This window comes from Engraulis encrasicolus, chromosome 2, assembly GCF_034702125.1.
Source record: "Engraulis encrasicolus isolate BLACKSEA-1 chromosome 2, IST_EnEncr_1.0, whole genome shotgun sequence".
NCBI classification, from domain to species: domain Eukaryota; kingdom Metazoa; phylum Chordata; class Actinopteri; order Clupeiformes; family Engraulidae; genus Engraulis; species Engraulis encrasicolus.
The window spans coordinates 45898397-45913396 of record NC_085858.1 but is presented as its reverse complement, the minus strand read 5'-3'; the positions used below and the strand labels follow the sequence as shown (position 1 = coordinate 45913396).

The 15000-nt window shown below is 47.7% G+C and overlaps 1 protein-coding gene across 1 annotated transcript in view; it reads left to right on the top strand.

Moving 5' to 3' along the window:
- The window catches only part of syt3 (synaptotagmin III), a 97835-nt gene that overhangs the window by 8572 nt on the left and 74263 nt on the right, over nucleotides 1-15000 (top strand). The window contains exons 2-4 of the mRNA XM_063189470.1: nucleotides 6922-7376; nucleotides 8880-8914; nucleotides 9190-9685. Of these exons, the coding sequence (XP_063045540.1) occupies nucleotides 9535-9685 (151 nt within the window). The 5' untranslated portion in view covers nucleotides 6922-7376; nucleotides 8880-8914; nucleotides 9190-9534. The remainder of the gene's footprint in view (nucleotides 1-6921; nucleotides 7377-8879; nucleotides 8915-9189; nucleotides 9686-15000) is intronic.

The following is a 15000-nucleotide window of genomic DNA, read 5'->3' as shown; positions in this document are numbered from 1 at the left end:
TTTCAGATAGGACAGTGAAGAGCGACAGGAAGCGAATGTGGAGAGAGAGACGGGGTAGCGATGGCAAATGACCCAGGCCGGATTCGAACCCTGGGTGCAACCCTTGGGCATGCAAGCCCAAATGTGGGGGGCTTAGCGCGACATATGTCAGTATTACAGGACACAGCAGGTTGCTCCAAGTAAAGCTGGGTGATAAGGAGGGGGCTGTGGCACAACACGCAAAGTGTGTTTTGCCCCCCCAAATTTGGGCTTGCATGCCCAAGGGGATCCCGGTTCGAGTCTGGCCTGGGTCATTTCCCAACCCTACCCCATAACTTTCTCCTGCTCATTTCCTGTCTCCTCTCACACTGTCCTGTCACAATAAAAGCCCAAAAAACATATAAAACAAAGAATATTTAAAGGCTGGGCGATATGAGGATTCTATATATCGTTATCGTGCTAGAAAAGTATCTATTGTGCACTTTCTCCTAGATCGCGGTTCTGTCGTGATAAACTAATTTTATCAATTATTACAGCTAATATACAATTTAATACAATTCAATAACAGTTTGTGTTCTCCCTATGCATGCCCAAAGTTCATATAACGGTTAAAAGAAGAATAAAAATATTAATCCTAACGAAACATGGATTAGCAACACAAATCAATACAGGTTAAATAAAGAGAATAACTGAAAGCATAAGTAAATTGTGGTATATCACGATATACTGTATGTTGGTATTGTGTATTGTTATGGTGATAGATTACCCAACACTCTAAGCGTGGTTAAGAAAGAGACATAAAGGATGTGTGTTTATGTGAGGATGCTGATAACATACAAAGACATACAGTGTTTTGTAGACCAGGAAAGAACCTGTTTACGTAGATGGAAAAATGTACGACGCATCACTCCGAAAATACCGAAATACGTCAAAATGACAGGACACGTTGATGTTCTAATAGTTAAACTGAAAGTGGTCAAATGAATTCAAAAGAGATGATGGTCTGTTATGGGAGAAAAAAAAAACAAATGTCCATGAAAGACTATTAAGCTGCATTGGGCTCTATAAATACATTAAAACACACTGAAAGATCCATAACGTTAATGGACTTCCCCATCCTTATCAGAGACCTTGTAAGAGTAAACTTCATCAAGACTAAACCATTTACACTGTACATACCCTTCTACAGTGCATGCATTTAGAAGCATTCCTACATATGGTATTTGTACCCAGGGAAGCCGGCAAGGGGGGGTCACTTGTCCCGGGCCCAGGGAGAGAGGGGGCCCAGAATTGGATCCTCATTACATTTTATGTATTGGGAATGGGCCCCCTTCGTGTGTCTTTGTCCAGGGCCCAGCCAAAGCTGTCAGTGGCCCTGTTTGTGCCCATCTACAGTGCATGTATTTAGAAGCATTCCTACATACGGTATTTGTGTGTAGGTGTGTGTGTGCACAATGCACATCCAGACAAACCATTTACATTCCGATCTGCAGTGCATACCCTCAGAAGCATTGCTATGTATTTGTTTGTGCCTGCGTGTGTGTGTGTGAGTGTGTGTGTGTGTGTGTGTGTGTGTGTGTGTGTGTGTGTGTGTGTGTGTGTGTGTGTGTGTGTGTGTGTGCGTCTGTGTGTGTGTGTGTGTGTGCTTGTGCGTCTATGTGTGTGTGTGTGTGTGTGTGTGTGTGTGTGTGTGTGTGTGTGTGTGTGTGTGTGTGTGTGTGTATTTCCTTGTTCTACGGTATACGTACTGTATGAGTGCATGTTCACAAAGTACTGTATACCTGTGGGGATATGTAGGATACTGCATGTCTGTATCTGAATCTATGTATTTTAATTCTTCCGTATGTGTGCATTTTGTGTACACACATACATCTCTGTCTCTCTCTCTGTCTCTCTGTCTCTCTCTCTCTCTCTCTCTCTCTCTCTCTCTCTGTGTGTGTGTGTGTGTGTGTGTGTGTGTGTGTGTGTGTGTGTGTGTGTGTGTGTGTGTGTGTGTGTGTGTGTGTGTGTGTGTGTGTGTGTGTGTGTGTGTGACAGTTGTATGCCTTCAATACATATCAGGGCTGGGCCAAAAAAAAGAGTCCAAAAACCGACCCGGGCATTTTTTTAAGCTTAGCCCGCCCCCTCACACATGCACAGGCAGCTGTCAAACTTTATCCCAATTGGCTGAGAGTCCACTTTCAATATTGAAGATGGACCAATTGCCCACCACCTCTAAATTGAGTGCCGGTCCTTAAGAAACAAAAAGATACAGAACAGCCTAAGGACTAGTGGCCCTTTGAGAAAATGCCCTGTATGCCTGTATTACCAGCCCAGCCTTGATGCATTTCCTCTACATCAGTGGTTCTTAACCTTTTTTTCTTAACGCACCCCCTTCCTTCTGCCGAAGACAAGCCGCGCACCCCCAACCCAAACTTCTACATGTGTATACACACTAAAAAAATATGAAAGGGATTAATTACAATGATTCTTGCTTGAGACATTCATCAAAACCTTAATGACTTTAAATGGGGACCAAAATATGTTTTCATTTGCTCTTATTTTGCCCTAATTATAATGTTTGCAAGCAGAATTTTGATCACAACCTCAACACAAACAAAATTCCGTGCACACCCTGAAACGTCTGGCGCACCCCCAGGGGGTGCCTGCACCCCAGGTTAAGAACCACTGCTCTACATAATGCTGTTTATGTGTGTGGTGGTGGTGGGTGTGTGAGAGCATATGTCCATTTGTATGCATACTGTATGTTATGTCATATATCTACCGGTACAGTACGTGCATTAGTCCAATAGTCCATATGCGTTTATACTGTACGCACGTGCATGTGTGTTAGAAAGAGCACACGGTATCCACACACCCACACACATGCATTTCACATGTACGGTACATGCACATGCCACACATGCACATGTGCATTTCGTCCAGGCAGGCGCAGCGCCCCCAGGGGGAGAGCAGAGCGGCAGCTTACTAATTAGTCCATTTGTTTCATAGCAGAGTGAGTTTACCTCCGGGTCAATGGCTGAGGACTGGCACTGCTGTGCGTAACGCGCAGCTGTTGTATGATTGTCTAGTGTCTGTAATGGCTTCCCTGTGACGGCTGTGTGATTAGAAGAACGCCGTAATGGCTCCATGGTCATATACACAGGCAAAAACATATCTCTGCCCGACTGCCTGCCTGCCTGCCTGTCTCCCTGCCTGTCTGTCCCGACTGCCTGCCTGTCGGTACAGTAGGAAAAAATGCAGTGTTAAATCAACACTTAGTGGGTCGATTTTAACTTCATCCAGATTAGTGTTTGTCAACGGGGGCGGTACAGACCCCCAGGGGGGCGTTGAGGAGCTCTAGGGGGGCGTTTAGAAGGATACAGCTGAGAGGGGGGCGGTGCTTAGTTGCCATTGGGGGGCATTAGTCCATTTAATTTACTACTTAGTCCATTAATACTAAGGGGGGCGTTGTCAGGCTTATAATGAGATCGAGGGGGCGTTGGGAGGTTTGTGATGAGGCCAAGGGGGCGTTTGTTCAAAAAAGGTTGAGAACCACTGGTCTAGATTGTACTTAGTCACTGAGTACTCTCTGAAGTGTTGAATTAACACTGGATTTTGACTGTATCCCTGCCTGCCTCCCTGCCTCCTTTCAGACTCCTCTCTTGCTAATTGGAAGTAGCCTGTAATAGACTGTGAGGCCGCTGACTCGAGTGATGACTCGTGTATATCTTGGATCAGCAGATGTGTGAGTATGATAATCTCTGACCTTGCTAATTCGCGCGGCGTCAGGCTCATTGTATAATTTATGTGCGACGGCGTCTCTTAACCATAATAGAGTTTGCCGTCGCGTGATTGGCCGGTGACCTCGGTGTCCCTGCGCCAGTGTCTTAACGCCTGATTGGAACACGGGACCCTTCCGGCCCAGCTGCTGTGTGCTGCCGTGACGTGATTGGAGCACGACCCGGATGTTTGTGCTTGCTTGTGATTGGGTCGTGTTCCCGGCGACGGCCGGGTGTCCGGAGTGCAATTGGGTGAGTGACCTTACTGGTTGCCAGGTCTGTGTTGTGGTGTAGTGCTTTTCCTGCGAGTATCGATCGCAAGTCAGGACAGCAGTCAATGCATAGTCTGAGCGGCCGAGGGCTTGTGTTCCGCACTGGCAACGTGTTTGTGTGTGTGTGTGTGTGTGTGTGTGTGTGTGTGTGTGTGTGTGTGTGTGTGTGTGTGTGTGTGTGTGTGTGTGTGTGTGTGTGTGTGTGTGCCGGGGAGTGTCTGTGTCAATGTCACCCGCGTGGATTTCATGACCAACGTGTATCAAGCTCCTTTCCATTATAGTGTGGCGGACAGGACAGCCAGATCCATCTTCCCCTGGACAGACAGAGAAAATGGAATTATTTTCTCATCTCATAGAAATGATTTTGTATCACTACACAGGGAGAGATGCGATGCGGTCTCTCTTTTCCCTCTCCTGTTTCTCTGATTGTCACTAGTGTTCACCCACCGCCGCTCTCTTTCTTGTCCCTTGCTTTCCCTCCCCTCAGTTTTTCTTTTTTTCCTGTTCTTTTTCTTTTTTCCTGTTCTTTTTCTTCCGTCCGTCCGTCTGAGGTGTCCATGTTGTTTCCAATTCAATTTCCCTCCTCCTCACGCCGTCGCTCTTTCGCTTTTTCTTCTTTCTGTTCTGATCCATTCCTATCTGCTCCTCTCTGCATGTTCTCCACTCCACAGGGCTGGTGGGGGAAGAAATAGGGCCTGGGCACTTTTGGCTCAAAGGGCCCCCTCCTCATAATTAGCTGCGCAGAACTGAATCACCGGTGTGCCCTGCAGCCTCGTGGGCCCCGATTTTCAGAAATGTAAAAAAAGTAAAAATTCTGAAAATGGGGGCCCACGAGGGTACGTGGCCCACTGGGAAATGCCCGCTATCCACCCCTGTCTCCCTTGACTACACCGCTCCCCCCATCAGCCATCTCGTTCCACTCCGCACGTCCTGTGTGTTTCTCCATCTCATCCCATTTCTCTCATCTCGTCTCATCTCCTCTCATCTTCTCCCTCTCTCCATCTCTCTTTCTATCCCCCTTTCATTTTCTATCCTCTTCTCTTCTCTTCTCTTCTCTTCTCTTCTCTTCTCTTCTCTTCTCTTCTCTTCTCTTCTCTTCTCTTCTCTTCTCTTCTCTCCCTCTCTCTCTCTCTCTCTCTCTCTCTCTCTCTCTCCTGTCTCTCTCTCTCTCTCATTCTCTCTCTACCCCTCTGGACGGCCCTTTTCCGTGCTGGTTTTGGTGCCAGACAGCCATCTTTCAGATTGAGATATGCCAGGTTTTAAAATCAAACCTGGGACAGATTTACGGAGCGCGTGGGCGCGGAAGGACGGTTGGAGGTGGGCTTTTTTCTTGAGCGCTAATCTCGGGCTCATTTTTACAATGGACCCAGCGTCCAAGACGGACAGATAAATGGACCTTTCACTGTCTGCCTTTTCCTTTTAGATGGTGATTCAGGACGATAGACTGCGCTAACATGCTGATTAAAGAAAAGCTACAGTCCAGGGGAGGGGTGGGGACGGAGGGAGGGAGGGAGCCAGAGAAACGGAGCGATAGAGAAACAGGGCCAGAATGAGAGTGGAACAAGGGACTGGAGGGAGGACTGGAGGAGAGAAGAGAAGAGAAGAGGAGGAGCGTGGGAAGGAAGGAAGAGACGCTTGGAGAGAGATGGAATGAGCGTGTGAGCGTCCTGACCCACGTCTTGTCTGGGATGACGTATGGCTGTACTTAACGTGCTGATTGACTGATTGGGCGGCTGATGGCCAGCCGGACGGCTGCTTTACGGAGGGAAAAGATGGACAGAGCCGGAGCACTCGATTGGAAAGCCGCCCTCCTCCACACAAAGAGAGACTGATGGCATTTTAGAGGGCCGAACAGAGCGAGACAGTTCATCCATGTGACATATGGACAGGCCCCTCAATAACGAGCACTCTTATTGGCCAGCCAGACAGTATCAAAACACTTCACTGGAGAGAGAGAAAGCGAGAGAGAGAGATATAAAGATACACAGAGAGAGAGAGAGATTCAGAGAGAGGGAGACCAAAATGGAACGAATGAGAAAGCCAGAGCGAAAGAGAGAAAGAAAGATGTTACCACGAATAAAAGTAGCACAGATTCTCGCCAGAGCCATGTATTGAATTTGTTTAATGAATAGATGTAACCACACAAGAGCAAGCCAACAGGGACCATGAGAGAGAGAGAGAGAGAGAGAGAGAGAGAGAGAGAGAGAGAGAGAGAGAGAGAGAGAGAGAGATAGCAGAATAGAGAGAGAGGTGGAGAAAGGAGGGGAGATAGAAAATGGAGAAAGAAAGAAAGAAAGAAAGAAAGAAAGAAAGAAAGAAAGAAAGAAAGAAAGAAAGAAAGAAAGAAAGAAAGAAAGAAAGAAAGAAAGAAAGAGAAGAAGATAGTCAGAGCAAATAGAGAAAAAGAACGACACAGAGTGAAAGCAAAGGAGTGAAAGGAAGAAAAGGAAGAATAGAAAAAGATAGGGAAAGGAGGGCTGGAGCATTGACCTGTTTTTTTTTCCTACAGACAGAATGAGCACAGAGCAAAGAGGGAGAGAATGCTAAAGAGCCCTCTCAGATACTGTCACATAGGCTCGGTGACACATAGACAAATGACACACTCTACCTCTCACCGCTGAGTCTGACTACAAGCAGGCCGAAACCCCCAACACACCACACTCCACCTTCACGGCTTCTCCTCCTCATACTGTTCAACAGATCGCTAGTACTACAGCATATGTGCAGATCCAGGCCACATTTTCCATGTCGCTCTCTCCAAACAATGGCTCTCTTACTTTACCAGCTATCCTTTATTGTGTCATCCTGAGTGCTTTTTTCCTCAATGTTTTTCTTTCTTTCTTTCTTTCTTTCTTTCTTTCTTTCTTTCTTTCTTTCTTTCTTTCTTTCTTTCTTTCTTTCTTTCCCAGGCAGCCAGCTGGAGCGGTCGTCTCCAGATCCCACCCCTCACCTCACCCCACCTCCTTGGTCCAAATGGAGCAGCGGACCAAGCGTCGGCATTAAAGTTTGACTTGCGTCGCCGCTGGAAACAACCACTGCGTCTTGGAAGGTCCTGGAAGGTCCCATTGGAACTACGTGACCCAGAATTCCACTCTCTCTCTCCACTGCGCTGGCTCTGCTGCTGCCGGTGCTGTTGTGAGAGGCAGACTTTGTAATAGGCCAGAGCATCCTAGGCAATTGCTTTGATATCAGGCAGCCTGGAGCTCTTGTGACATTGTGGGGAGGCACAGAGTACAGACACTGCTACCTACTGCGGGCCTGGAGGACAGCTAGCTAGCGATGCCAGATGTTTTGGAGGGATCTGGCTCTCCCACACCAACATGACTGAGACACCGCAATTCACCTGTCACAGTTGTTAAATAAGGTATGTATTGTGAGGTACAGTGTAGGATATTTTTCAGCACAAACTCAAAGTGATAGCCTGTGTGCATCAGTCATTTCACTTGGGTGTATCATGTTGGGTATTGATTGACTGGGTATATTGTTGTTATTGATAAGTATTTGCGTCTAATTGCTTAAACCATACATATGTTGAGGTGGTTTAAGGTTCATATACATGTAGTATACCCAAGTATTTCATGAAGTGTGAACTCTCAACTCATTTTGCTGCACATCTGAGATGTAATCTGTACCCGAGATGCAACCGAGATGTAATAGACCTACATGTGCGTATAACGTCTCACTCAAAAATGTGTATCTTTACAGAAATGTGTATCGCTAACCCCTTGCAACCAGATATAACTAAAGGCATATTCTATTGACTACACAGTACATGAACAGTCACTCTGTTCATCGTGCCCTGCTACATATGTCATGATGTGTTCCAACCTATGCAATACCAGTAGCTTTTATTATTCTACATCCACAGGTATATGTTTTCTCTACAGCAGGGGTGTTCAATTAAAAGTCACCAGTTTTTCAAATTCCTTCCAATAAAGAAACCGGACATAGAATCTGCAAAACCGCGAGCAGCACGGTGTCCGAGGTTAGGGTGCCAAACAAGCGGATAGCTTTCCAGACAGAACAGATATTCACTTCTCTATTTCTTAGTGGCCGTATGATGGTCTATTTATCAGACTGTTTTAGATTAGTTTTAGATTTCAATCTCATGTGAATGCAGAGGTATCCCCAACCTGAAATGTTGGTGATTGCAAATTATGCACGGCCACAGATAGCACACACAGCCCTTTTTTGTGGGGGGCCAAAACCTTTTTATGGGGGGCCAAAACCTTGCCATTCAACGGCCGCATCTGGCCCCAGGGCCTCCATTTGAATAGCCCTGCTCTGCAGAGTAAACAAGGTGGAAGAAATATATTTTTGTTTGTGCGTCAGAGAATGTAGCCGTAAGCCATGTGAAATGTCCACATGTGCATCACTAAATTATATAGTCCCCCTTGATGCCTGCCCTGCTAACAGGGTCTAAAGGTGACAGAGGTCAACCTATTAATACCAAAGGTCACAAGAGCTCCCTTGGACCTGCTTTAGTAATGGTGTCTCTTTCTCCTCACTCCCTCTCTCTCTCTCTCATGCTCTCTCATTTTCTCCCTCTCTCCAACTCTCTTTCTATCCCCCCTTATTTTATCTCCTCTCCTCTCCTCTCCTCTCCTCTCCTCTGCTCTCCTCTCCTTTTCTCTTCTCTTCTCCTGCCTTCTCTTCTCTTCTCTTCTCTTCTCTTCTCTCTCCCTCTCCCTCTCTCTCTCTCTTCTCTCTCTCTCCTCTCTCTCTCTCTCTCTCTCTCTCTCTCTCTCTCTCTCTCTCTCTCTCTCTCTCTCTCTCTCTCTCTCTCTCTCTCTCTCTCTCTCTCTCTCTCTCTTTCTCTCTCTTTCCTTTTCTATTTCTATCTCCTTCCATCTCTGCTCTCTTCCAGCCTTTCCCCGGAAACCGATGACTCAATTCTAAGGGGTGAGTGTGGCTCAGCAATTAATGGCCGTATCAGTCACAGATGGCTTTTGTTTAACATAGAGCCAGAAGACCGTAGTGTGTGTGTGTGTGTGTGTGTGTGTGTCTGTGTCTGTGTGTGTGTGTGTGTGTGTGTGTGTGTGTGTGTGTGTGTGTGTGTGTGTGTGTGTGTGTGTGTGTGTGTGTGTGTGTGTGTGTGTGTGTGTGTGTGTCTGACAGCCTCTCTCCCTCCTTCCCTCCCTCCCTCCTCCCTGTCTCCTTGTATACTCCCAATCTAGATTGGCTGTGCCGCACGCCCATCAATACCGCTTCCCCTCGCCGATTGGACCGTGCCACTGCAAAAAAAAAAAAAAAGAAGAGAGGGGCCAGAGCCTTCCCGCTCGCTCAGGCACCGTCCGTCCGATTGGTGGTGCTGGGAGGGGTGGCGGGCGGCTGGGCCTGAGCCGAACAGTACGCCGGGTCGAGCCGAGCCGAGCCGAGCTGGGCCTAACCGAGCGGTGAAGCCAAGAGGGAGCTATCGGAGCGGAGCGAGTGATCGATCGATCGGAGCGATCGGACTGGCCGTCTGGTCTTGCGGGGTGGTGCAGCTGCTGGTGTTTTGGGAGTGAGATGCGGATTGGAGGATGTCGGGGGACTGGGATGAAGACCTGTGCAAGAAGGCGTTCATGCTGGTGGAGGAGCTGTGCTTCCGGTCCCCGGAGGGCCGCAGCCAGAGCGAACACTGCCAGGAGTTCAGCTACATCCTCAGGGGCGGCAGGGGGCAGCTGGACTCAGGTGAGGACACAGCAGACACAGAACAGAGCATACACACACACACACTACACACATACACTACATACATACACATGCACAAATGCACACACACACACACACACGCACACACACACACACACACATACAGGCGCATGCACGCACACCCACACACACACACACACATACGCACGCACACAGGCATGCACTCACACACACACACACACACACACACAAACATACACGCACGCACACACACACATAGACACATAGACAGACAGACACAGTCTAGACACCTACAGTACGTCTTACACTTGTACAGTCAAGTATACAGTAGACATGATTATTACACCAAGGACACAATTATTACACAATTATTAGACAAAAATAGTACACAAGGATCATATATACACACACACATTCCACTTGCACACAGCCAAGCGCAGTCGCATGTGCATGTGCGTGCGCACACACACACATGCACGCACACACATGCATGCGCACTCTCTCTCTCTCTCTCTCTCTCTCTCTCTCTCTCTCTCTCTCTCTCTCTCTCTCTCTCTCTCTCTCTCTCTCTCTCGCTCGTACACACACACCTCAATCACACTTGTACTAACACACACACACACACACACACACACACACACACACACACACACACACACACACACACACACACACACACACACACACACACACACACACACACACACATACTACATGCGCTCATACGCACACACACTCACACTCTGCAGACAGACATGCACACACTGCTCATACTAGATGCATTGCACACTTCAAGACTTCAAGATGCACAGACTTCAATGCCTTTATTGTCTCTGAATGGTTCCCTGTGTACATTGAAATACAAAAGGCTAGGGCTCACTTGGAAAACAGGCAGTCACCTCAATGTGACTACCCTAGTAAAATAAAGGAGAAATAAAAATACAAAATAATAGCAAGACCTCAAAGCTTCAAGGTAAACGCATCAAAGTGTCTGGCGAGGAAGTACTGTATAGAGACAAAGCACATGAAGTAGTGAATACATGCAGAGCATAATAACTAATGAAGAGTGAAAAAAGATGAAGACCATGAGTGGCATATTTGTGAATTTGCAGCTAAATAAAGTAATTTCATGTAGTTACACACACACACACACACTTCATACGGACACACTTCACTTTCATGTGCACATTCCCAACACACACCCATGCACACATACAATACACACATCTGCACATACCCATGCACACATCTGCACAAGCAAATGCACATACACACACATGGGTACATATACACACACAATAACAATGCACGTACACACACACACACACACACACACACACACACACACACAACACACACACACACACACACACACACACAAACACACACACACACACACACACACACACACACACACACACACACACACACACACACACACACGTGCGCGCACGCACACACACACACACACACACACACACACACACACACACACACACACACACACACACACACACACACACACACAAACATACAGTATACCGTACACGGTGCACAAGCACATGCACTTACAGTGCACACACAAGCGTACACACACACACACAGGGTCTTTCTCAAAACCTAGGCCAGTGTCCTTCCAAGTGTATCAGCCTAATTAGTCATGCCCAGTGATTGGATACTCTTTATTAGTCACACCCAGTGATTGGATATTCTGTAGAGTTCACCAAAAAGTATCCAATCACTGGGCGTGACTAATTAGGCTGATACACTTGGAAGGACACTGTCCTAGGTTTTGAGAAAGACCCACAATCACACATACACATGGGGACACATACGTGCACACGCGCACACACACACACACACACACACACACACACACACACACACACACACACACACACACACACACACACACACACACACACACACACACACACACACACACACACACACATACACACACACATGCACGCACAAACATACACATGGGGCCACATGCACACATGCACGTGCAGACACACACACACACACACACACACACACACACACACACACACATACTACATGCGCTCATACGCACACACACTCACACTCTGCAGACAGACATGCACACACTGCTCATACTAGATGCATTGCACACATTTCAAGACTTCAAGATGCACAGACTTCAATGCCTTTATTGTCTCTGAATGGTTCCCTGTGTACATTGAAATACAAAAGGCTAGGGCTCACTTGGAAAACAGGCAGTCACCTCAATGTGACTACCCTAGTAAAATAAAGGAGAAATAAAAATAAAAAATAATAGCAAGACCTCAAAGCTTCAAGGTAAACGCATCAAAGTGTCTGGCGAGGAAGTACTGTATAGAGACAAAGCACCTGAAGTAGTGAATACATGCAGAGCATAATAACTAATGAAGAGTGAAAAAAGATGAAGACCATGAGTGGCATATTTGTGAATTTTCAGCTAAATAAAGTAATTTCATGTAGTTACACACACACATACACACACACACACACACACACACACACACACACACATCATACGGACACACTTCACTTTCATGTGCACATTCCCAACACACATCTGCACATACCCATGCACACATCTGCACAAGCAAATGCAGACACATGGGTACATATACACACACAATAACATGCACACACACACACACACACACACACACACACACACACACACACACACACACACACACACACACACACACACACACACACACACACACACACACACACACACACACACACACACACACACACACACATACAGTATACCGTACAGCGTACACGGTGCACAAGCACATGCACTTACAGTGAGTGCACACACAAACGTACACATGCACACACAGGGTCTTTCTGAAAACCTAGACCAGTGTCCTTCCAAGTGTATCAGCCTAATTAGTCACGCCCAGTGATTGGATACTCTTTATTAGTCACACCCAGTGATTGGATATTCTGTAGAGTTCACCAAAAAGTATCCAATCACTGGGCGTGACTAATTAGGCTGATACACTTGGAAGGACACTGTCCTAGGTTTTGAGAAAGACCCACAATCACACATACACATGGGTACATATACGTGCACACGCACACACACACACACACACACACACACACACACACACACACACACACACACACACACACACACACACACACACACACACACACACACACACACACACACACACACACACATGCACGCACAAACATACACATGGGGCCACATGCACACATGCACGTGCAGACACACACACACACACACACACACACACACACACACACACACACACACACACACACACACACACACACACACACACACACACACACACACACAATGTACACATTTGTTTGTCTACACACATGCACATTGCATGCACTTGCACATCCACATTAACATACGCACACACATGCACGTGGCACGACATACACACACACAGCACTCTTGCTCGTGCTGAATTTGCATTTATTCACTTAGCCAGGCGATGTTTATGGCTGGAGACTTACAGAGGGCGCGGGGGGTGAGCCTGTTTCAGCGTGATGTGTGGTCCCCGGATACGGAACCCTTGACCCCGCTGTTGTTAGGCGGCCCGTCGCACAGGAGGACATGTGGTGGGGGAGGGGGGGAGATGTGTAAGGGGTGGGTGTGGTGTGGTGGGGTGTGGTGTGGTGTGTGGAAGTGGTGGTAGTGGTGGGGTGTTGCGGGGGGGGGGGGGGGGATAGTGCAGGTGTGTTGTTAGGCGGCCTGTCGCACAGGAGGACATGTGGTGGGGGAGGGGGGGGGGAGAGAAGGGTGGGGGTGGGGGTGGTGGGGTGTGGTGTGGTGTGGGAGGTGGAGGTGGTGGTGGTGGTGGGTGGTGGTGGTGGTGGGTGGGGGGGTGAGGGGGGGTAAGTGCAGGTGTGCTGTTAGGTCGTCTGTTGCACAGGAGGACATGTGGCGGGGAAGGGGGGAGGCGGAGACGTGTTTGGGGGCGGTGTGGTGGGGTGTGTCTGGTTGCAGTATTCTGGACGAATGTGGTGATGATCGGCCAAGATGAAGAACGATACGAACAACAGCTGTCTGTTTGCATGTTTACATGTTACATGTTTCCTTGTTTAGTGTACATGTGTATTATTTGTCTGTCTACTGTACTCCACTGTTTTTCTTTTTGGTATTATATCACACGCTCATGCCCAAGCAAAATTTCTGTCCTGTAGAGACAATAAAGGATTATCTTATCTTATCTTAAATGGAAGTGTTGGGGGGGAGGGCAAGTGCAGGTGTGGTGTTGGTGGGGGGTGGGGGGGCCGGTGGAGAGAGGAAGCTGTACTGTCGCACAGGAGGACATGTTGTGGGGGATGGGGTAAGGGTGGGGTGTGGTGGGGTAAGGGTGGGGTGTGGTGGGGGAGGTGAAAGTGGTGGTGGGGGGAGGTGGCAAGTGCAGGTGCGGTGTTGGGGGCGGGGCAGCTGGTGAGAGGGAGCTGTACTAGTGCACTGGTAACAGTTTGTAATAGCTGGCTTCCACAGATACTGAAAATAGAACGGGCAAAAAAAGCGTTCTCTTTCACAGTTCGCATGTTCACGGCTTTAATGTGTCATTGTCATCGCAAGGGGCCAGACCAATTCACGGAAATTATTTTACAGGAAAACAGAAAAAGGCCAGAGAGAGAGAGAGAGAGAGAGAGAGAGAGAGAGAGAGAGAGAGAGAGAGAGAGAGAGAGAGAGAGAGAGAGAGAGAGAGAGAGAGAGAGAGAGAGAGAGAGAGAACAAGGTAGCTGGGGAGATGGAGAGAGGAAGTACAAGATAGAAGGGGAGAGAGAAAGAGAAGAGAGAGAGAGAGTGGGAGATTTGGAGAGAAGGAGAGATGGAAACTTAGAGAGAGGGAGGAGGAGAGAGGAGAGGATGGAGGGAAAGTGTGTGAGAGAGAGGGAGAGAGAAAGCCGGATAGTCAGAATGAGGGAAAGAGAAAAGGAGAGCAAGAGAGAACGAGAGAAAGAATGGAAAAAAGAAATAAGCGAAGAGAGCGAGAAAGAAAAAGAACAAGAGGAACAAGTTCCAAATTTAGCTCCCGGTGGAGGGGCGTCTGTCCAGGGGCACGCTGCTCTCCTTCGCTCCCTTTTGTTGGCGACGCCTGCCACTGTATCGCCACACTTGAGAGACGGATTATAAGTCAAGAAGCCACATTTTCTCATTCACTGAATGTAAGCCACTCCGGGAACGAGAGAGAGAGAGAAAGAGAGAGAGAGAGAGAGAGAGACTGAAAGAGAGAGAGAGAGAGAGAGAGAGAGAGAGAGAGAGAGAGAGAGAGAGAGAGAGAGAGAGAGAGAGAGAG